This window comes from Pyrus communis, chromosome 14, assembly GCF_041283825.1.
Source record: "Pyrus communis isolate YQ-2024b chromosome 14, ASM4128382v1, whole genome shotgun sequence".
Classification (NCBI taxonomy): Eukaryota; Viridiplantae; Streptophyta; class Magnoliopsida; order Rosales; family Rosaceae; genus Pyrus; species Pyrus communis.
In genome coordinates this window covers 700,659-724,939 of record NC_142578.1, presented here as the reverse complement: position 1 = coordinate 724,939, position 24,281 = coordinate 700,659, and the positions used below count along the sequence as shown (strand labels likewise).

Below are 24,281 nucleotides of genomic sequence, written 5' to 3'. Positions count from 1 at the left end.
AGAGATGTAGAAAATATTTGAAATGTGTGAATAATAATATTCTATACCTTTTGTTATTGCGTGCACAAGATGAAGTCTTTGGAACAACTTTTATTTTATAAATAAAAATAATATTCTACAATAAATTAATTGAAATTATACAATATAAAATTTATGTTCGAGTGCGTAAGTGTAGTACATCTGCTCTTTATCAACGCACAAATGCAGTACATGTGCTTTTTATCAACGCATAAGGGCAGTACATCTGCTCGTTATCGATGCTAACAAGTTCTTTAGTATATTAATAATTAAAAAATGGATTAAAGGTACAGTTTATATTGTTGTTGCTATACAACTACAACGCAACTTGTGCCTAAAAAAAAAATATAATTAGCTTACAAGATCTCCTCCTTTCTCTTTAGCCTTTTGATCATCCAAAAGTTTGTGGACTTAATAATTTTTTTATTTTCAGAAAAAAAAATGTTTCTAAATTGAAATAGTGACCCTCTTCCCTCGTGTTCGAGGTTCCCCACTTCTTTTCTTGTTTAAAATAACGGTTGCGATGAAAATTTAAAATGAAGTTTCAAGAATTGTCAAACATTAGTTTGGATATAAAAGTTTATCTGATATTGAACATATGTATAAAAAAATATCGATAATATTTATCGATTTTAGGTTAAACTTAAAAGTTTTTCCGACATGAGGTCAAATTAAGACTTTAATTCTATTTTCATATTTTACACACTGCTATTGACAAACAAAAAAATAAAAATAAAAAAGAAAAAATTGGGAGTCAATTTTCTTTTGTTCCGAAGTCTTGGACCCCATCCGCAATGAAGGAGGCATTACCCAGAATCCAGTTTGCAAATTGGCTAATTTAACCCAACTCATTGTGTAATGGGCTTTTGTTATGCTTTATGATGTTAAATGGGCTCAAAAGTTAAGCACCTCGCAGGCAAGGCAGGCCCAACTATTTTGCTCTTTCTAGTGCAGCGTGGGACAGCTTCTATGGGTCAACATTGACATTATGGATCACCGCCCTCTCACTAATTCTTAATATCAACTAATAGTCACTTAGTAGTATGATTTAGTGGTATTCTTCTTTACTTATAAATGACAGATTAGGTTCGATTTTCGATAATCAAATTTGAATCATATTATTACTAGCTCGCTCAATATGAGGCTAAACCCTAAGCTTACCATATATTCTTAGTATAAATAAATATCATTTGTTAAAAAAAATAAAATAATATCAACTTGTAACAACTTTATACAACAGTATGTGATATTTTCCCTGACTTTAAGTAAAAAGTCTTAAATTCGAATTTCATAGATGAAGAAATGTATATGATCATTGCCCTCTCACATCTTTCATTTCATTGTGATATATGTGTTATTTTCTTTTTGTTTCGAGTACTAGTCCAATGACATTAAAAAGCGAGATACAAACTTAAAACCCAAAGAGATTCAAACTCAAATTATTGAATGCAAAAATAAATGATTTCAACGTTACCCAAACGGTTCATCCAAAACGCAAACCTCTGTAACTACAACTTTAGAAATACAAATTTCAAACATAGAAAATTGGAAATATCTTGTTGACGTTATAAGTTTTAACAGTGTTTGAAATCAAAGGTTTGGAAAAATGATCACACGCGGAGGCGCTATATCCGTGCCATTCGACTCGACTCACATTCTTCTCTCTTTTCTTCTTCGCCCCTCCTTCTCTCTCTACTTTCAAACCATCGACACATCCATTTCTCGAACTTCCAACCAACTCCTGCTTCTCTCTCTCTCCTCCACTTTCTCTCTCTAAAAGCAGCCCTATGCTTCCACGCTAGGGCTGCGCATATTTCACAAGCCCTAGAAAGGAAATCTATACACAGCAATGGTGTTCAAGGGCAGGTTCTTCTCCTCTAAGAAATCCGACTCCTCCAACAGCCCCGATGGGTCGAATAACAGCCCGCGATCTCTGGGTTCCAACTCCCCGATCCGATCCGATAAGAAGAAGCCTAAATCCGCATCCAAAGACGACTCGCCCGCCCCGAGTACCAGTTCCGGCGGCGGCGGCGGATTCAGTAGGCAGAGTCTAGTCAAAGACGGGTCAAAGAAGAAGGATGTGAAGGGGAAAGAGAGTCCAGCTCAGTTTAAGACGCCGGCGAAGTCCGCGAGCTCGACTGGCGCGACTTCGAAGAAGTCGTCTGCGTCCGCATCGGGGGCTGCGGAGCCGGCGGCTTCGGTGTCTCCCATTCTGGCGTCGTCGCTGGGGTTGAATAGGATAAAGACGAGATCGGGGCCATTGCCTCAAGAGAGCTTTTTTGGGTTTAGGGGTGACAAAGGGTCGGCACTGGGCTCGAGTAATTTGTCGAGGCCAGGGGTCGGCGATCGGAGTTTAGGGTCGGGAGGTGGGGGGAAGAAGAAGGAGGCTGCGAGTCAGAGTAGGATTGGGTTCAATGACAATGTGACAAGTGGGAGTTGGGGTGATAATGGCAGCAATTCTGATGCTGCATCAACCGGTAGCTTGCCTTCGAGAGACCAGAGCCCCAACGGGGTGGCGCCGTCGCGGTTACGGAAGGGAGAATCGTCGGCTGAAGATGGTATGATTTCGAGCAATTATGCGATGCAGGAGTTTTATAAGTTGTGCTAATTTAGTTTATGCAGTATGCACTGGGTTATCGTTAAAGATTTAGCCTTTAGGTCGTGAATTGAGTTGGGAACTTGGGAGTCACATGGTTTTCGAAATCACTCTTGTAGGCTGTAGGCATTACCACAAATATGACTTGAACTCCAACCAAAACTATTAAAGGTTAACGTTTGTGAAAGGCATTGATTTTGAATAATCTGTGGAGCTGTGAAAGCTTTATCTTTTGATGAGTGTGCAATGGTGTGATGAGTGGATGAGGCTCCGGTTCAGGCAGGTGTACCCTACCACTACATGAATCTAGTTTAAGGTAGTACTCCACCCATCAATTTGTGTAAGCTTAGGAAAACATGGACGACAAGTGCGGTTGGCGTGTAGTTAGTTTTTCTCATGCTTCATGAGTTGATACTAGAATGCCTTTGGTCTTTTATGCAAATTACTGGATTTTTTGGTACACTTTCATATTTTATACGATGTGTGGTGTATTTTCCCCTCTAATGGCTTTTGATACCTCCATCATCCTTAATAGGGAGAAACGTATCATCTTGGGGTCACTCTGGAGGTTTAAGAAGTTCAGATGTATGTACACCAGAGGTGCGGGTACAATTATTTTATTTACGTCTCCACGTATTTATTTACTTATTTCTGATGGTTTCCTTGTTCTATTATTTCTTGTCATAATGTGTTTGCGATTGATATTTTTCCTTAATAGACTGCATATGATTGTGAAAATCCCAAGGAGTCCGAGTCGCCCCGTTTTCAAGCTATACTCCGCTTAACAAGTGCACCAAGGAAGAGGCTTCCTTCTGATATAAAAAGTTTTTCCCATGAACTGAATTCAAAGGGTGTACGACCTTTCCCATTTTGGAAGCCTCGAGGCTTGAACAACCTGGAGGTACTTTTGTCTTCATCTTATATCACCTTTTTATGAGTAGTTAAATTTGAACTAGGAAATTTCACCTGCTTGGAATCATGCTTCTGATATGCAGGAAATCTTGGTTGCAATTAGGGCAAAGTTTGACAAAGCAAAGGAAGAAGTGAACTCTGATCTGGCTATATTTGCAGCAGATTTAGTTGGAATTCTTGAAAAAGATGCAGATAATCATCCAGAGTTGCAGGAAACTCTTGAGGATTTGCTGGTTTTGGCACGAAGTTGTGCAGTGACATCATCTGGAGAGTTTTGGCTTCAGTGTGAAGGCATAGTTCAGGAATTGGATGATAGACGTCAAGAACTTCCTCCGGGTGTGCTGAAGCAGCTTCACACTCGAATGCTTTTCATACTCACAAGGTGTACTAGGTTGCTGCAATTCCATAAGGAAACCGGACTGGCCGAGGATGAACAGGTTTTCCAGCTTCGTCAATCAAGAGTTCTGCGTTCCACTGATAAAAGAATTCCGCCAAGTTTGGCAAAGGATCCAAAGAACTTAAGTGTTGCAAAAGCTTCTAAAGCAGCTTCAGCTAGGAAATCTTACAGTCAGGAGCAACACGGTTTGGAATGGAAGAGAGACCATGTTTTACCGGGAAATTTGTTCTCACCTCCTGTTGATCAACCACCTAAGAATTCGGAGTCTCCTGCTAGTAGGGACCGGATGACATCTTGGAAGAAATTCCCATCTCCGGTTGCGAAAAGCATGAAAGAAACTACTGAATTTAAGGAGCAGAGTGATCCTAAGGTTGAACATTTGAAAGGTTCAGACAACAAGAGAGGGACTTTTGACATTGATCCTACTTCTGTTAAGCTACCTGAGCCTTCTGGCAAGGATTCTCATGAGCGTTCTTCCAAGCACCAGCACAAACCGTCTTGGGGTTGGGGAAATCAACCGAATGTATCTGACGATAGTTCTATAATATGTCGCATCTGTGAGGAGGAGGTTCCAACTGCAAATGTGGAAGACCATTCAAGAATTTGTGCGATTGCTGATCGATGTGATCCAAAGGGTATAAGTGTGAATGAGCGTCTTGTCAGAATTTCTGAAACCCTTGAAAAACTGATGGAGTCCTTTGCTCAAAAGGATATCCAGCATGGTGTAGGTAGTCCAGACGTTGCGAAGGCATCTAATTCAAGTGTGACCGAAGAATCTGACGTTATATCTCCAAAACTTAGTGACTGGTCCCACAGAGGCTCAGAGGACATGCTCGATTGTTTTCCTGAAGCTGATAATTCAGCTTTTATGGATGACTTGAAAGGTCTACCTTCCATGTCATGTAGAACTCGTTTTGGTCCAAAGTCTGATCAAGGAATGACAACATCATCTGCAGGCAGCATGACTCCTAGGTCTCCCTTATTGACACCAAGGGCCAGTCAGATTGACTTGCTCCTTGCAGGCAAGGCTTCTTTCTCTGAGCAAGACGATATTCCTCAGGTATCTTATTAATCTATTTGATTTTACAAATACTTATTTGCTCTGGGAGTTCCCCAAGCACATGCTTGTGATGCAATTGTTCGGCATTTGAATATCAATTTACAACCTGAGCTATAATCTTTGTCAAATTGAAAATGCAATGGAAACATCTTGCTGTCCTCTCCAAGTCTTTAAATTTTCACTTCAAATACTGTGCACCACCTGCAGATTATTAGTGTCTGCACACGGTGAAGTGGGATATATATTTTATTCAAACTTTCAAAGTTGCATGAATTTGATTTAATTTTAGTATTTGTTTTGCTCAAAGACTTATTTTTCATTCTATCAAAGCTAACTGCTTTTGGATGATGCAGATGAATGAACTTTCTGATATTGCTCGGTGCGTAGCAAATACGCCTTTGGATGATGATCGCTCTATGCCATATCTACTGTCTTGTCTTGAAGACTTGAGAGTTGTTATAGACCGCAGAAAGTTTGATGCACTTACCGTGGAAACATTTGGGGCACGCGTTGAGAAGCTGATTCGGTGGGTACTTGCTGCTATTTTTCTTGGTTTTAACAAGCTTCAAGCCTTGAACTAAAGTGTTCATTAATGTTCCTTGAATGTGGGTACTTGCTGCTATTTTTCTTGGTATCTACATTTCTCCTGAAATGTGGTATTAAACAATTCATTAAGAAATCATCAGAATTACGTGTAACCTTTTCAGTTCCTTTTTAAGTTCAATTTTACATTGTCGTAATGTTGATATTCTAGGGAGAAGTATTTGCAGCTTTGTGAGTTAGTGGATGATGAGAAGGTTGATTTAGCAACTACCGTAATTGATGAAGAAGCTCCACTAGAAGATGATGTGGTTCGTACAAGCCCTGTACAGTTTTCCAAGGACCGAACATCTATAGATGACTTTGAAATTATCAAGCCAATAAGCCGTGGGGCATTTGGGCGAGTTTTCTTAGCTAAAAAGAGAACAACAGGGGATCTTTTTGCGATTAAGGTACCACATAATTAGACATGTAATTTCTTGCTGACTGTATTGCTCCATGTCACCTTTAGTTTGATTAAGCTTCCTGTTTTTCTCTGATATAATTTTCTGTACATTACCGAGTTTTTACTTTTTTTAGTTTTTTCGGTGATTTATTCATGTTATAGCCGGCCTTCTGTGTGCTTTTATTGTGATAGCTCTTCTTCTCTATTTTTATTTTTAATTTGAACCTGTGGAAACTTTTGGCATACATCAATTTAGTGGTTTTTCAACCACATTCTATTTTTGTTTGGAAGCTGCGTACAATTTTTTTGGTTAAAACTTATTACAACTACTGTAAGTATGAAAATGATGATATTTTGGATCATACCTAGCCTGTCTAGTCTATGAAATTTCAGTGTTTCCATCCCCACAAACACCCTGAAAACAAAGAAAAGAATGTTTTGGTTTTTCCCTATCATTGAGCATGAAGAGGATTTGCTCATTCTTATTTTGTATCATTTGTAACAGGTTCTTAAAAAGGCTGATATGATCCGGAAGAATGCTGTTGAAAGTATTTTAGCAGAACGTGACATCTTGATTTCAGTCCGCAATCCTTTTGTGGTGAGCCGGTGTTCTAGCAAAGCGTTTTACCTTGCCTTGAGAACATTTTGTTTCATTCTAACACAATTTGAACTGTATCAGGTTCGCTTCTTCTATTCTTTTACTTGTAGTGAAAACTTGTATCTTGTGATGGAGTATTTGAATGGAGGAGATCTATACTCATTGTTGAGAAATTTAGGCTGCTTGGACGAGGAGGTTGCTCGTGTATATATAGCAGAAGTGGTATAGGCTTGCAACTTCTTCAGAACTATTTTGCTGCATACTTCGCTTTGCAAGTTCATAGTCTGAGGTCGTGTTTGTCTATTTTTGATTTTGCAGGTGCTTGCTTTAGAGTATTTACATTCACTTCGTGTGGTTCATCGTGATTTGAAGCCTGACAATTTGTTAATTGCTCATGACGGCCATGTTAAGGCATGTACATACAGATTTATCTTATTAGTTTTGTTGCGTTTCAATGTCAAATTGTCAATATAATAGTGCCTTTAATATCATCGAGTTTTTCAGTTGAAGCAGGATAGTGAAATTTGAAAATCTATCTCTACTAGAGCTCGTGATAGTTACATGGTTTAGCTTTAGTTGGATGCATATTTTGTTCAAGATAAATGAAACGTTTTGTATAAATTTCAATTATTTCACATCATAAAATAGAGCACTAGCACTCACATAGGCACATCCGAAGATTGCTCTCAATCTATTTCTTTCTTAAATAAATAATTTCAGTAGTTTGTGCCTAGTGGGTTGGAAATAATTTTCATTTTTGTGTAGCAGTTGAATGGGGGTTATAGATGGCTTTCACTTCTTTGTCCACCCAAATTTAACCTTTTGTATTCCATCTGAGCAGTTGACAGACTTTGGGCTTTCGAAGGTTGGTCTCATCAACAGCACTGATGATTTATCTGGTCCAGCAGTTAGTAGCACATCCCTTCTTGGGGAAGATGAACCTGAATTATCTCTCTCTGAGCATCAGCGAGAAAGCCGAAAGAAACGTTCTGCAGTCGGTACACCTGACTATTTGGCACCAGAGATACTTTTGGGAACAGGACATGGTTCGTATAGCCTTTTTTAAGTTTAAGGTGCTATTATTGCCTTTATCTTGTTCTAAACTTTTCAGCCTTAGATTAAGCTTCAACATCAAGAAAGAAATACTAATTAGCCCGATGTTCAACTATGGGCTAAAATGTTTAAATCATTATTCATTGGTACTCTTTAGTCTTTCATGGAAGCTTAAGGGCACCCAACCATAATGCTCTTGTTTTCCCTGCTTTTCCCCAAACATGCTGTTCACTTATTTGGTTGATCACTATTTAAGTATTTAAGGGCGTGGCCATTATGCTCTTGTGTTTTTGCCAAACAGCTTTCTGTTCTGTTTATTGGTTAAACCGTTGTAAGATTAACAACTTGCTGCTGTTCTATGGTCCACAGGTGCAACTGCAGATTGGTGGTCTGTTGGTGTCATTTTATTTGAATTGATTGTTGGAATTCCACCTTTCAATGCTGAGCATCCTCAGGTTAATACATTGCATCTAAAATATGTTATAATACATAGGCTTGGTGTTTACAACAAAAATTGTTTGTGATTTCACAGTTTGTTCTTTTTAACCATTTTCTTCTTTTGCTTGTAGACTATATTTGATAATATTCTCAACCGTAATATTCCTTGGCCTGGGGTTGGCGAGATGAGTCCTGAAGCACAGGATCTTATTGATCAGTAAGTGAATCTTCCAAGATTTTTATGCGATTTTATTGTTTTCAAAGATATGTATTGTTACTGCTTTGCTAAGGAGGAAATATTTGTTTCTGTTGAAGTTAGCATCTCCATTGAAGTTGACCATTAGTCAGTTTGTGTTGAGATCAAGGGCATTGGCGCTCTGTTTTGGTCTAGTTTTAAGATACTTGTGTAAACATTCTTGAACTTCTTTAATTCTACTGCAAGTTATGAACCCGTCACTCATGGTTTCAGTCTGCAGGAACTCTCTTCTTATTTTGCAAGGAGGCCTAAACGTGGAATAACAATTTTTATCTAATTTGTTAATTTGTTCTTTGAATGCGTGGGATTGAAAAGTGATCTTAGATTTTGTTCGAATTTGTGTTCCAGTTTAAAGGTCCATTATGTTCAAACATGCAAATGCATATTCATGCATATTTACATGTGATGTCTAGTGACAGCATGTAGTTGTGATGTTTGTTTAGTTAATGCTGATACAACTAGTTTCCAGGTTATTGACAGAAGATCCTAATCAAAGACTTGGAGCTAGAGGTGCATCAGAGGTATTTGTTAGTTAGATTTGCTTCTTATTCATTATATTTTAGTGCATGATCTTTCAAACTTCTTCGATAAACTAACAAAACTGCAATCTGTGATAAAGGTGAAGCAGCATCCATTCTTTAAAGATATCAACTGGGACACGCTTGCCAGGCAAAAGGTGTGTGATACAGCGTATTCATAAATCATAAAAATGAAGACAGATTTTTCATCTTCGGGTTGGTTAGCACCACTCCCTTATGACTTCTCATTTCTTGCAGACTGCGTTTGTTCCCACTTCAGAGAGTGCTCTAGATACCAGTTACTTCACCAGTCGTTACTCATGGAATCCTTCAGATCAACATGTATATCCACCCAGTGACATGGATGATTCCAGTGATTCTGACAGCTTAAGTGGCAGTAGCAGTTGCTTGAGCAACCGTCATGAGGAAGTGGTACATTAGTTCAAGAAACGAGTGCTTTTAACTACTGATGAGAATATATTTTATATTGCCCGTATTTCAATATAATTTGCAGCACTGACATGATCTTGGGGCGACATTCATTGACAGGGTGATGAATGTGGGGGTCTGACAGAGTTCGAGTCTGGCTCTTCTATCAATTACTCTTTCAGTAATTTCTCATTTAAGGTATTTCTTAACTTACAAGGCTGTCGTTTCTTTTATCATCTCTAAAATGACCACTCAAGATGCTCATACTGTAATTAGTCGTGAGTTCTTCATGAATAGTGTCTTGGATGCCATGTATTTTTTGTTTCCTCTTGTCATCCGTCATCTTATGCTGATGTTGCTTTCCCACTGCTTTGCATGGATCTATTTTTGTTAATTATTTAGTTCATTTTTTCACCTTTTCGTGACATATCTTACTTTATTTTCTTATGATCATGGTTCAGAATCTCTCCCAGCTTGCATCAATCAACTATGATCTGCTTTCAAAGGGTTTTAAGGACGATCCGTCATTGAATCCCAGCGCATAGCAGGTTGCTCCTGGTTGTCTCAAAACCCAGGATTAGGGTTTTGCCACCGCAATGATTTGGGCTTGTTTTTGGGGCCTAATCACCTCGTCGTTGTTTGTACATATGATCATCGATCATTTTTTCTTTCGTTTACAGTGAGCAGTTGAGAGCAATTTGAGTGATGAATTTGCACCTGGAGAGATGGGAGAATTCAGAAAACTCAAAAAGCCGAAACTGGTTCGGTATGTGCTCCTTGCTCTTATAGGTAACTTATCCGCCGCAGGGGCGTCAATTTTACGGTCTGAGTAGTCTTTTGTATCTTAAGGACTTTGCTGTATCCTAATTGGTATACCCTGTGCTGGTTGAGCTTGAGGATTTTTGTCACTAGTCTCTTGGTTTTCCTTCCCCATGGCAATGTGAAAACACGTCCTCTCTCTTCCAAATCGCACTGTATCTTGTTTTATTCAATTTTTCGACAGATGCGGAGCGTTGTATGTGTGCAGTGGAATAAAATAAATAAGACAATATTTACGAGGTTCAATAAGTGTGCTTACGTTCTTGGGGTGGTAGTAGTACGTTCTTTCATTATTTGAAAAAATAGGAGTGCAAAATAACTTTCACTATTTTCTCTTCTCTCTCTAGCCTGGCTGAATGGTAATTTCTTCATATAAATAATAATCCATTTGATTTTTCTTTGGATAAATAGTAATGAACTATTTATGTGGCCCATCCACATATATTACAATAATTTTGACTTTTATGTGGAGAATATCCATTGCAAATTATTCAAGCGTTTGGTGAAAAATGCATGAGCATTAAGGAAAGGGTAGTGTTATTTACACATTATTTTTTACTTTTAACGCATTTCTCAATTTTTTGGCTGTCGGACTAAATGAGTTAAAGAGAAATAAAAGACAAAACTTATAACAGTGTATGAAATGTAAAATGTAAAAAAGAGTGTAGCATTATTCTATAGAAAAGTTCTAATCCAATTTGAGGGCTTATCGTCTTTTGAGTCGTACGTTTTTATGAATTTTGAAAGAATAGTGGAGCACCTCAAATTTTCAGATGTGTATTAAAAAAAATTATTCTTTGACATAGGACATAATAGAAGCATGGTTATTTTTTTACATAATGTTGCATATTTGTGAAAAAGTCAATTTTCATGATGTAGACGATGAAAGACATTTAGTTTCAAATTATCAGTGCATGTAAGTAGAAGTAATGTTACACTTATCACCTATTTGTGTTATCGTTCTAACAGAAGTACGATCTACTTACACAGGTGAATCTCATCTATATTAAAAGAATTATACAAATTATAATAAAAATAACATTTTTTTTTTTTTTGTATGAATGAATAATTGAGACGTGAAAGATCATCTGGAATATCCCAAAAAAAGGTGGTTAATTGGTCAAAATTGGGATTAGAGAAAAAGGTTTTAACTGTATAGATAATTCATAGTACACCCAAAAAAGCTTCAGGACAGGACAGCACAATCCCAGGACAAAAATATCCCATGTTTTGGAAAAACCAAAATTTTGTTTTCTCTCATATATTGAAGGCTTGTTAATTGTTATGCACCACATTTTAATGAAAAGAGGGCCTTGGATGCCAACAAAATCTAACCACAACCAAGGACCACCGCATCACTCTCTTGTCTCCTCTCTTTTCACACTTCCCTCCACCTCACGCATTAGTTTGGTCCACCACCAAGCTTCATCATCACCACAAAACCTCGACTGTCATTGTAATGGTATTTCAGATCAGTCACACACTGTTACAAAGTTTTCTTCATCCTCATCTCCATCACAAAAGCATCATGTTACTTTCCATCTTTCCCGAATCCAAAATTACAAAGTTTTCTTCATCCTCGTCTTCATCACAAAGCATCGTGTTACTTTCCGCCTTTTCTGTATTCAAAATTGTTGTATCATCCCATACATGCAGGGATTTTTGTAACTAAACCACGTGACGAGAAAGAGAAATATGGAGAGCGAAACAATAACTAACAAAGGTTTGCTTAATTTCATAAATCTTTCACCAAAGTATGAAAAGACATGACAACCAACACATGAAGCAACCAAAACATCTTAATTTCAAGTAGCTAAAATAGTTGTAATAAATGATAACAAATAAAAGACAAAGGCAAAAGGTGAAGTAATAATTACATAAAACCATAATCCACCAACAACAAATGGAACTGATATCCACCCCAAAAGTGTACCTAAAAGGGCAGTAATAAAAAACTAGTGCAATGGGGAACAATTGGGTGAAAAAAAAAAAAAAAAAAAATTACAGTTTGGCTCCTAAGGAAAGTGAGAGGAAGACTTGGATTTTTAACATACGACAAAACCACCAGATTTAACACAACAAAGCAAGGAATTGCCCTGCAAATCCATGAGGGAAGATGGCCGAAGGCCGGCCCTGAGCAACTCAACTCATCGAGAGGACACATCGTCTAAACCACGGACAACCGCGGGCTGCTCATCTCGCAAGCTAGAATGACGTAGCTCCTCAATGCGCCTTGTCACTTCGGAGATTGAAGGGCGTTTGTCAGGATACTGAGCCGAACAATCTATTGCAAGTTGCAAGAGCTGAACCATCTCCTCCTCGACATTCTGGTACCTGAGGAGCTCAACATCGAAAACCTCTGAAGTCCACTCCTCTTTGACTATGGACTGAACCCACCTTGGGAGGTCAACTCCTTCCTCATTCAAGAGCGCTTGAGTTGGGGGCTTCCCAGTAAGTAGCTCCAAGAGCAATACCCCAAAGCTATAAACATCGGCCTTTTGGGATACCTTGCGAGGATCAGTAACCTCTGGTGCCCGGTAGCCAGAAACTCGGTTGGGAGTGGATGAGGGACCAACAAGGTGTGCTAGGCCGAAGTCAGAAACCCGAGCTTCATAGGACTTTGTTAGCAGGATGTTGGATGACTTGATGTTTCCATGCGAGACAGTTTGGCCTTGAGAGTGTAGGTATTCAATTCCACGGGCAGCTCCAAGGGCAATTCTGGACCTGATTTCCCAATTCAATGGGGTCCTGCCTGCTCCTTTGTTTCCTGTAGTGTCAAGATAGAACGCAAGATGGGAATTTGAACCAAAAATCTATAAAATGGTTTTGGAATAACAGCAATTCCTGATTAATGATGCATATACGAAGACTACGCTGATAGCATAACTTAGATCATGCAAAACGAAGTACTAACAAAACTGAAATTACAAAGAATATATATATCACTAATAGATTTCAACCGTACGAGAGGAAACAAGCACGAAAATGAGTAACACAGAGTCTGTGGAGATGCAAAATTATGCATAACAAATCCTCAGAGACAACTCAAATAGCACATTAACATTTCTAATCTTATCCAGATTCGGAGAAACTAATGATGCATCAGAAGAGATCATATCCATCATCATCAAAATTCCAGCAAAGAAATAAAGAAACAACAATATAACTGAAACGGCAGAGCAACATATACAAAGATATATGCGTGTGTGTGTGTGTGTGTGTATCAACCAATAAAGCAAGCAATCAAATAGGAAGAAACACTGACCGTGCAAAAGTGCAGATAAGCTTCCCATAGGCATGTAATCATAGACAAGAAGCTTCTCATCTCTGCTGAAATAGTAGGCCCTCAGGGGCACCAAAGTTTCATGATCCTTCACTCCCACAGCTTCAATCTTTTCTTTAAACTCGCTCTCCGAAATTGTCACATCCCTCAGCCTCTTCACGGCCACCACAGTCCCAGCCTCCAGAACCGCCTTGTATGCGGTTCCGAAAGTCCCCTTCCCCAAAACCTCCGCCGAAGCTCTCAACAAGTCCTCCAGATCAAACACCCTCGCCCCATTGCCAAAAAACACCAGCTTTTTAGCACCAACGGCGCTATTGGCTTCACTTTTCCCATTCCCCACCATCGCCGCCGCCGCAGCAGCCGCCACCGAAGACCCATTTCCGTATCCCACATTTTCAGCCTCCGCGGGCAGCTTCTCGCCGGGAATCTCGACATCCGGGTGCTTCACGGTGGCGATGTCGACGGAGCTCGTCTTCTTGCTCTTCTTCTTTCGGCAGAAAAATATCAAAAGCATGACAATCACGAGAAAAGACAGCACGGATCCGATCACAATACCGGCAATAGCACCACCTGAAAGCTTTCTCCCTTTGTGGCGGTCATTCATGTTTATATCTCCTCCGCCGTCTCCAGGGCAAGCATCAAGCGGAAGCCCGCATAGCGAATTACCCAGAAACGAGCTTGAAGAGTAAGACTGCAACTGCTTCGGAACAGACCCGTTTAGCAAATTGTTGGATACATTAAACTGGTCGAGATTAGGAAGCTTCAGCTCAGGAATCGCTCCAGAAAGCTTGTTGCTTTCAAGATACAAAGTCCTTATGCGGGTGAGATTGTTGAAACCCAGTGAGATCTCGCCGGAAAAATTGTTGGACGCCAAGTTCAGCCGGACCAAGTCGTGTAGACTGTACAAAAACTCCGGGATTTCGCCGGAGAAAAGGTTCCCCTGCAAGTAAAGGTTACGAAGAGTAACACAGGCGGAGAGATCTGACGGCAGAGGACCCCTTAAAGCGTTGAGACGGAGACTGAGAGTGCGGAGACTAGTCAGATTTCCAAAAATGCCACTCGGGATTACGCCGGATAGAGCCACGCCGGGAAGACGAATCCCCGTGACACGGTTGTCCTCACAGTTGACGCCAGCCCACGAACATGGGCTGGTCTGGTTCACATTCCAAAGCAGAGTTCGGCCGCCGACGGCAGAACGCAGGGCCAGTAGAGCGGCGCGGTCAGAAGCCAGATCTGGTTTTGCAATGGGGAGCAAAAGCAGCAGGGAGGAGAGGAAAAGGCAAAGCCTTTGGGTTTGGGAATGCATTTTGGTGGAACCCCAGATGGCGTTTTTGGTGAATTGGGTGGGGGTGTGGATTTCTGGGGTTTTCAAAGATCATACATTGTTCTGGTTTTTGGGTTTCAGAGGAGGAGAGAGAGAGAGGAGAAAGTGTGTTTTGGGAGCTGCATTTCCTCGTTTCTTTTTGGCCCTTTTTGTTGGCCTTTTGGTTTCCCTAGGAGAGAGAAAGAAGAGAGAGAGAGAGGGAGTACAGGCTACAGGCTGTGAGGTAAATACTAAAATAGGGAAGAAAGGAGAGAGAGTAAACCCTAGCTGTATGCAGTGACAGTTAGGAGAGTGAAGGAGAAGTGGTGACCTGATGGGCGGCGTAGTCAACTGTCATTTACTCTTTTTCCCTTTGCATTTTTTGGTCTTTTGCTTTTCTTCTTCTTTTCCTTTTATTTTTACTGGATGTTTTTAAAAGGAAATTAATAAAAATAGTTTGAAAATTTTAAGATTTAACGAAAATAATAAAATAAAAGATAAAATAAATAATACTAAGATTGATTTTTTAGTATAAAAATGTAGATTTTCGTTACAGTAAACAATCCAGATAACTTTTTGTTAAAATTCCTTTTTTTAAATATTTTTCTTTGTTTTCTCTCCCTGTAAATTACATTTTAGATGGGTTTGTTTGTTTTCTGATATTTTGTTATTTAATTTATTTAAGAAATTGGCTTATGTGCATTTGGATTGTTTGTACAAGTGTATGGTGGATGTTGATTTTTATCAATTCTTTTAACAATTTTTCTTTGTAAACGTTTTTGTTCATCAATGAATTAATTGAGAAAGTGGCAATGACAAATTTGATTTTGAAGCCTCATAGACCGAAGTAAAATTCAAATGCAATAATGAGTTATATATGATTATCTTTATCTTGTTACAGGGTTTAGATGCGAAAATAAATGACTAAGGTTGAAAATAAAATATTTAAATAATTGTAAAAGTCAGGTCTAACGGTTAAAATACTTGTAGCGATAAATGATACGTAGCATTGAAGTCATATACCAAAGATCACTGTTTAATACCCCATATATTATATTGTACAACGGCCTAATTATTCATTGGACATAGTCACATACATAATTACAAATTCCATAAACAATTTGGCACAAGCTGTTGATCGGGGTGGCATTGAACCACTCCGCTCCACTTGTACGTTCTACACAAAAACCAAATGTAACTCGCGTATACATTAACTATATGTATTCATTTTAGTACTGAGTTAATTATTTTATAAAATAGGTGTTTTAGAGGACTTTCCAATTGTTAAACATTGAAGTAATACCAAATGGTGTACTTTTTTTGTTTTTTTTTGTAGCTATGACAACCATATTTTTCATCAAATCTTACTTTACCATTTGCACTTTTTATCCGTATCTCAGTTTACTTTTTACACTATATATTGTTTCACTGTAACATATATATTCATTCTTAATGTCCCACTTTATTCTATTTCATCAAATAAGTTAACAGAGTCGTTAATTGTGCTAGCGTGGCATGAACAATTTAGTTTTTTCAACTAAGTTGGTGGATTAAATCTTTACAAAATGATCCAAAAACTTTGAAATTGACTCACAAACTTTGAAGTTCAACCTTCTTTTCTTCTTCTTTTTTTCTTCTCTTAATCGGGAGAAATCAAAATCTAGTTTGAAATTAGCCTACCTCTCTTTATTCTTGGGTTCTACTAACACGACATGTCATATGCTACACAACTAACATAGTTGATGGAATAGGTTACCGTGATATATGAAGGAAGAATGCATGTGGTAAAATATATCAGATAAAGTGAGACACAAATGAAGACTGCATGTAAAAAAAAAAAAAAAAAAACTCTAAACTGCATTGGATACTATTATTATTATTAGAGCAGTGAAATAACATAAACTTTCATCCCAATTTTCAACTGAGAAAAACTGAATTTTTGTCATTTAACTTGTTCAATCATCAACAATATATTTGTCGATATTTAAGATAATCAACTTGCTTTTTCCAAAAGCCAAAACTTAAAGTTGATGACAAAACAAGATGTCTATTTCTAAAGAGGTTGACGATTTGGCACTGCTTGCTTAACTTATAATCTAATAGCTAGGCATATTTTATTTTCCCTAAAGTTTAAATATTTCTAAATCTGTGTGTTTCGGGTGTTCATTTATATTTCTTGGGAGTAATTCCCGTTGGGTTGTCGGATATTGTAAGCAAAAGATAAAATAATACACCAACTTGATTATATAATCAAGATATTATATTATTTAGCTGAAAACAAAATTAAAGTACAAAATATTATTTGAAAGACTACAATGAGAATATTTTTGATCACCACCCTCAAGTGATGGTAAAGTTTACCATCTTATGTATCATCGCTTGATGAATTTAAATTTCATGATTAGGGGCCTAGCGGCTAGGCAGTTGTTTTAGTTTTTAATTAAATTTATTATATTACATATAAATAAATGTTTATTTATATGTAAAAAAAAATACATCATTATATTATGATACATAAATTGCAAAATAAAGTGATATATAGAATATAAAGTATTAGAACATATTGAAAACACGGAAAACAAAACATATAGTAAGTGTTCATCCAAGTATTCAACATCATGGGTAATGCTAAAGAGACTCAATTTCTAGACTAAATTTTGGAAACTAAAAGACATAAAAGTTGATGATTGGTTTATTGCTTAAGCGTTGATAAACGTGTTTATTTTTATTGGTGACAAATCATTTAGTTTGCAACTTTAGTTTCCAAATTTAGTCTTCTTAGCATTACCCCCAAATGAAAGTTATCTTTTTTTTTCTATCTAAGTGAGAGTTGCGACCTAGATGGGTGTCTAGACAGGGTTAGGTGGATGCCTATGCAGATTTAGAAGCCCCTTCTTAATTTTCAAACGGCCATAAATTAATCTGAAGAGTAGCCAACTATTTAACGCCTAGACAAGACCTAAACAGCGCTAGACGAAGGTTTTTAAAACAATGATTATAACATGCAAATTAATAATCTCATTACATGGCTTTTTGTCCTCTCACTGAAAAATTTCTGCAAGTAAATAAATATCTGACAAAAGAAAAAGAATTTGCCAAGTTGATTGGCTGGAGTCGGCCTTGTGTTTGTATTGTGCTACATGCTGTTAGAAATTCAATTAGAGGTGCTATTTCTTAATGAACTCTTGCTGGTGACGTAAAACAGATTAATCCTATTTTCCAAAAAAAAACAAAAAAGATTAATCCTAATACGTATGAACTGGTTTTGGTCACTGTGAGCCGTCGGATGCGTTGACATGATTGCCCCAAGAGCCACCGACGAATCATACCGCTGGGGTGATGGGACGATTTATAATACATATATATACACTCAGGTCCACGTTCGAAGATATATATGTTAACAAAACACTAATTTTATTAATTTGGTGTTGAAATAATTAAATTTTGACTAAGACCGTATATCTACCAACTCAATTATTTAAATTGGTGTTGAAATGATGAAATTTTGATTAAGACCGTAATTTATTTTGAATTATATATGGATCCACACATATTCCAAATGATATCTTGTGTAGTTGTCGTAATGGTCAATTAAATTTTGTATTATTTTCCGTAACAGTAATCAAAATTTATAGCTATCTTTTCTGCACCTTAATGTAACTTGGGATAGAGTTTGCCGCTAATAATTGATATAAAAGCGTACTGTTAAAACCTGTTTGTTGATAATCATTTGATATAAAAATAAAGAAACGAATGATTAACCTAACTGACACTCCAAAACATTTTCCCACCTCTCCTTAATCCTGGTTTAACATCCAGTGACTTTGCGCTAGATTATTAGTTTGGAAGAAACTTCTTATAATCTTCTTCCTTATAAAAGATTGTTATTTATATATAAGAGCATCTGCGGCCACCCCATATTGTATGAGATATTCTTAGTTGGACTGGATACTGGCTTTATGAATCGAATTTTCGAATATAGTTAATTAAAGAATATGAAGACAATAAGTTTTGGATTAATCTATTGTACATTTGTTGGTATTCTTACTACGAGTAGTCGATTAATAAATCAATAACTTTGATTCATGGTGTTGGTGAAACATACAATAGTAGTTAGAAGATGCTGAAATATCTCATCGAGTTTTTTCGGTCATCAAAAGGCCATGATGAAGTCACTAACTAACTCAGTTTTTAGGAAAAAAAATGATTAATAATCAATAACAAATAAGTGGGTGTTTTAATTATTATCATTATTATTATAGAAAAACTACGTATATTTTTGTATTGGATCGTCAGGCAGAGCTGTTGAAATCGTATTCGAGTAGGAGAGTAGGACCATCTATCTAACAAACACTTTTTATGGAAGGTGCGGTGGGAGAGGGATGCATGCACTTTAACTTCTCATCACTATTTTATCTATGAACTGTGTATGTATTGACACACAAGAAACTCAGAGAGCCAATTATCCACCAAGTATTAGGCAACGACTAGATGTTAATCAATAGAAAGTAGCCGGCCAACTACATGTTGATATGATATTCATATTCTTAATACCAAGTCAATATCATGTTGATATAATGTATCGATATATTGGTGGTACATAGTGTTTGATATGTTGTCGATATTCCTATCTATATAGCAGTAAAACGAGATACGCCTTGGAAAGCTTCTTGTATATTTATACAGGGAGGAAGACGTCCATGCACTTTCTTGAAGGCACGTAAATATCGAATATTGGAATGTATATTATAAATGGAGGGCCAACACAGCCAAGTTCCTCACACAGCTAAGAATAATGACACAGAAATTACGTAGATGTTTGTTTACAGAAGGAACCTCACTTCACTTGGAAAGCCATAATTCATGTTGCATGCTTTCCCTGTGTCGGCCTCTCTCTCTCTCTCTCTCTCTCTCTCTCACCCACACACAAAAACACAAAAACACCAACACATGCAGAAAGAAAGAAGATAGAGAGATCTGCATTGCCATTTGATCAGCTTAAATTCCTATCTGCTATCTCCCATCTGATATCTGATTGGGAGGCCATAATATTGATCGATATTTGCATATTTCTATCACGTGGCGCTGTACGTGTACATTTCTTCTACTGATCATTAGTTGAGGCCATCAAATTATTATCCAATAATAAACAGGACCATATTTTTAGTTAAATAGTAGTAAATTTAGACAACACTAATCAAATGGTTAAACGATTGATGTATTTTTTTTTTTTATAGGATTGATTTTTAAGGGGTGACCTAGATGATAGATAATTTTAATCATCAAACAACGTTAAAGAATTATAGAGAAAAATGAGAATATGCAATTAGAAAGTCTAAATGAGAACATTACTAGCATCTCCATAGTCATCAGGAGGGTTAATTACTTTGTAAGAAAATAAAGCTCCATTTTATGGGAGCTTACTTGCATTTCAATACTCAACAAACAAATATCTCTTTTCATGCATATGGTTTGCTTAATTAATCAGTTACGAATAATTAGGTTAGTAAGATTTAATTAGGTTAGTTAGATTAATTATACATTTTTTCAAGAAAGTGTGAATTTTGGGAGGAAGGCTGAGAAAAAGACAGCTCAAGTTTATTCACGAGAAAAGGTAACCCCTCAAATTATAGTTGGAATTAACCGAGAAATCATGAGACGATCTGTCAATCTACACATTTTGGTCATGGTCGGCAGCATTTTCTGATGGAATTAACCGAGAAATCATGAGACCATATGTTAGTCTACATATTTGTACATTCATAGTTGAACCGCGTAAACATTTTGTATTAACTTTTTTTATAAAAGGAAAATGATACCATCTTTACTTTTGTAGCTAGCATTTTTTGGTTTATGATATTCAAGGCTGTCCTCTCCACTTCCCATGAATTGTTTTCCTTTTTTGGGTTACTAGGGACATTGGAAGAAGAAAACCGAACACACTGCTTCGGGCGTATGAGTATACATGGTTATTCATGGGAATTGTTTTAGCACTTCAAAAAATCTTATTCTACACTCTAAATTTTTTATATTAGGAAAGAAAAATACACTTATGAGGAGTGTAGAATGAGATTTTTGGAGTACCAATAATACTTCCCTTAATCATTTGAGTTAGAAGTCTCTTATTGTTTAAGTTGTTTTTCATAGCATATATTTGATTCTATATTTCCACTCCAGTCAACGTTTTGCACAGTTGTTTGAAAACTTTGATATTCTCTACTAACTAGGGCAACTCTCCCAACTAAGATTGAACCAAGAGTTTGAACGATCCAAAGTTTATAAGAAGTGCACTACAAATGACGTGATTTGAGTGACCTTATTACAGTAAATGTAGGTAAGGTGGTATCAAATACAAGAGTTGCGCTACGAATGACATGGTTTAAGTGACCCTACACATGTTTTTCTCATTTTTATAGTACAGAGCAAGGTCACAGCATGCTGGTGATTAGTTGGTATACAGCAAATTATGCCTTTATCTGATACACACTACAAATTGCTCTGCCTTTGCAAAGCACAGATCTGATTCGTCTGCATTTGCTTTACTAAGTGGGCCAATTTAGTTCGAACGAAAAAAGAATTTAAATTCAAAGACCTTGTTTAGTTGTTTTATCATTAGCATAAACAGTCACATTAGCCTGCACGTTATATCCAAAAGGAAGCCCTACCATTGTGATCACAAAAACATAAACCTTTGTATGAATAAAGTGGTGTGTTGGAGCCGAAAAGATTCGGGTCCTCCGATTATTATTTTTCGTTGTTGGGGAATTTAATTTTTCTGGCATACAACGCCAGTTCACGAATATGAACTGGAGAGGTTTTTCAATGTGTCCGAACTCGAGGGAGTTAGCCATATGTTATTATCAGGGAAGTGTTTTTTTCCAAGCGTATCTCAACTTGTATAATAACATATGACGCATGCACACATGTTCCGAACACACTGAAAATTCTCTCCATAGGCTGGACTGGCTGACCTTCCAGAGCACGGTTAGCCGCCAACAGCAGAGCACAGCGCTAGCAGGGCGGCGCGGTCAGAACCCAAATCTGGTTTTGCAACGGGGAGCAAAACCGGCAGGGAGAAGAGAAAAAGGGACAGCTGGGAATGCATTTCGGTGGTGTTTTTGGTGAATTGAAGAGAAGTGGGGGGGGGGGGGGGGGTGTTGGGGTTGGTTTTCCTGGGTTTTTCAATGTTCATACACTGTTTTGATGGCCGGGTTTCAGAGAAGGGGAGGAGATAGCTATACAGGAGCTCTCGTCACACCATGCTGGTGATTAGTTAGGATAATGCTGGGAAGATCAAATTTTTAAATCAAATGATTTTGCTAATAACAAATAAGCATGTTAATCAACACATTAGTAATTATCTAATCATCAACATCCACATTATTTGATTTACAAAATTTAATCTCGGCATTACCCAATTAATTGATATACAGCAACATCGACTAACGCAGCGGAATAATCAGAAAAGCCTTAGACGAGCTTCTAAAACCGAAAACACACCAAAAACACAATCTCTAGAATCCACTAGATTGACTAAAACTCAAAAGCTTAATTGATCTGAAATCTGAAAGTTACAGCAAAGAACTAGGGTTTATATAGCCATCAACTGCTAACCCCATGATAACGAAATGAAAGAAAAGATCGAAATGCCACATCAATTTCAAACAGAAGATCTAACATCAATTTAAAGCAGGGAAAATATCGTCAAGAACAATCTGATGTTTAACAGAAACCTAATAACAAGGATAATTAAAACCACGATATTTGCTTTAAAGCTCCAAATAGATAGAAAAGTAACACAAAATCTGTCGGAAGCAGTAATTTAGAAAAGAGAGGTTCCCTTCCCCTTCTTGTCTCCACCAATCTCGAAATGCTTGCACCTCTGCAGAAATCAGTGACAACAACCAACCATTAGCGAAAATAACGGTTATATACAAAAACGAGCAAATTGCACACACAATACACTAACCTTGATCGGGTGCTGGGACACATGCTTGCAACCCTGGCATTGGAGCCTCAGAACAATCTTCTTGGTAGTTTTTGCCTGTTCATAAAGTTAAACGTGATCATTCTTGAAAAAATAAACAATAAGAACGGAGAAATCAATCTGCGGAAGTAGAAACATCTAGACATTTGGTTTTCATTTATTCTTTATTTATTCCCCGTATGAAAAGGGGGCAAGAACTCAATGATTTACCTTCTTGTGGAACACTGGTTTGGTCTGACCTCCATAACCTGACTGCTTACGATCATAACGCCTCTTCCCCTGAGCAGCAAGGCTATCCTTTCCTTTCTTGTATTGGGTAACCTTGTGCAAGGTGTGCTTTTTGCACTCCTTGCTCTTGCAGTAGGTCTTCTTTGTTTTGGGAACGTTCACCTAACACATTACCACATTTGTAACGATCCATTATCAAACAAATCACACAGAAACACAAACTACAACAGGGATTATGCGATCTGAAAAAACAAAACCCAATTACAGGACGCAGCATAAGAAATTACTAACCAACACCAAAATAATCACAAAAGAACGGTTTTACACGACGTGTGCAGAGTAAGAATAACTTAGACACAACAATCTAATAACCATATTCAAAAATCAGAACACACTTAACAAATCATCCCAAACACAATGAAGCGGACTTCGTGCAGTTCATTGTCAGATACGTAACTTTGCAGTCTAAAAGGCATCCATAATCTAAGGCGTGACTAATGGAGGCGACAGTGGCACTTGGGCACCTAAAATAGCAAATGGGTAACCTCAAACTTATTGAGTACTCAATCACGAGCGGAACCCAATATGCTCCGGTTCCACAGTGGGTACCGGACCACCGTGAAATCCCGGACACCCATTTTCTATTTCGGGCACTCAACAGTCATCCATAGGAATACCACCTACAGCTCCTAAGGAGTAAGGAAGCACATTCAATTGTTACATTTTCTTCTGAGCTAAACTAAAACGAGTTTATGCCAGTTTTTTTCGACGATTCAAATACCGCATCCATCATACAATCAGAGTATAATCTTAACACAAATCCCAAGCTTAACCCACAAGATTAAAGCAAAGAACAACAGCAATCATCACAAAACCACTAAATACTAACAGACTCACATTGGAAAATCACACACAGAAGCAGTGAATATATGATTAATATTGTTGAGGGGGAGAGAGAGGTACCATGGCGACGGCGGGTTCGTATGGAGATGACTGAGCGGTAGAGCAGAAACGGCCTCTCAGTAAAACCCTAGAAGAAGCACTTGCGTCAGTTGTTACATGGGTCACCTTTTAGGGTTTTTGTCGATTGAACTTGGGCTGGGGTCGAGGTCCACCTGGATCAGCCCGTAAAATCACCCTGCCCACTATTTTGACTAATTTTTTTAGGGTATTTGGGGCACTGTCACATCGTGATGTTACTATTTCACTCAAATAATTATAGAAGAGTGATTTTTACATATCTCAATATCATGTATTGAATGAAACGAAAACAAAGAATAGTACACCAGTCATTGTGTACCCAACACAAAAACTTCTCTACTATGTACATCACAAAAACTAAGAGTTGATTAGTGTGTCGTCTCAGTGTATTCCGAGCTCAAATCGCTCTCCTCGTAAAGA

General features: G+C 37.6%; 3 protein-coding genes across 5 annotated transcripts; 1 reads left to right on the top strand and 2 right to left on the bottom strand.

Annotated features, from left to right (window-relative positions):
• The first annotated feature begins 1,551 nt into the window (after nucleotides 1-1,551).
• Nucleotides 1,552-10,325, top strand: LOC137712495 (putative serine/threonine protein kinase IREH1). Of its 3 annotated transcripts, XM_068451568.2 has the most exons (18): nucleotides 1,552-2,576; nucleotides 3,150-3,214; nucleotides 3,333-3,515; nucleotides 3,610-4,983; nucleotides 5,337-5,509; nucleotides 5,738-5,975; nucleotides 6,474-6,566; nucleotides 6,648-6,788; nucleotides 6,885-6,977; nucleotides 7,408-7,612; nucleotides 7,989-8,074; nucleotides 8,189-8,274; nucleotides 8,783-8,834; nucleotides 8,933-8,989; nucleotides 9,090-9,263; nucleotides 9,381-9,458; nucleotides 9,722-9,808; nucleotides 9,941-10,325. In XM_068451568.2, exons 1-17 carry the CDS (start codon nucleotides 1,868-1,870, stop codon nucleotides 9,803-9,805), a joined length of 3,891 nt encoding a protein of 1,296 aa, XP_068307669.2. In that variant the 5' UTR covers nucleotides 1,552-1,867; the 3' UTR covers nucleotides 9,806-9,808; nucleotides 9,941-10,325. The 3 variants fall into 3 exon arrangements, 2 of the variants coding, with proteins under 2 accessions (XP_068307669.2, XP_068307668.2); XR_015956026.1 differs by having other exon boundaries at nucleotides 7,408-7,639; nucleotides 9,722-10,325; XM_068451567.2 differs by having other exon boundaries at nucleotides 9,722-10,325.
• Nucleotides 10,326-11,860: 1,535 nt separating this feature from the next.
• LOC137713011 (putative inactive receptor kinase At1g48480) lies at nucleotides 11,861-14,997 on the bottom strand. The gene is made up of 2 exons (XM_068452239.2): nucleotides 13,345-14,997; nucleotides 11,861-12,846 (listed from the first exon to the last, which is right to left on the bottom strand). The coding sequence occupies exons 1-2, from the start codon at nucleotides 14,666-14,668 to the stop codon at nucleotides 12,227-12,229; spliced, it is 1,944 nt and encodes a 647-aa protein (XP_068308340.2). The 5' UTR covers nucleotides 14,669-14,997; the 3' UTR covers nucleotides 11,861-12,226.
• A 7,197-nt stretch (nucleotides 14,998-22,194) lies between these two features.
• On the bottom strand, nucleotides 22,195-23,983 carry LOC137712678 (large ribosomal subunit protein eL42). Its single transcript, XM_068451808.2, has 4 exons — nucleotides 23,844-23,983; nucleotides 22,863-23,042; nucleotides 22,635-22,709; nucleotides 22,195-22,547 (listed from the first exon to the last, which is right to left on the bottom strand). Exons 1-4 carry the CDS (start codon nucleotides 23,844-23,846, stop codon nucleotides 22,488-22,490), a joined length of 318 nt encoding a protein of 105 aa, XP_068307909.1. The 5' UTR covers nucleotides 23,847-23,983; the 3' UTR covers nucleotides 22,195-22,487.
• Between the last annotated feature and the right edge of the window lie 298 nt (nucleotides 23,984-24,281).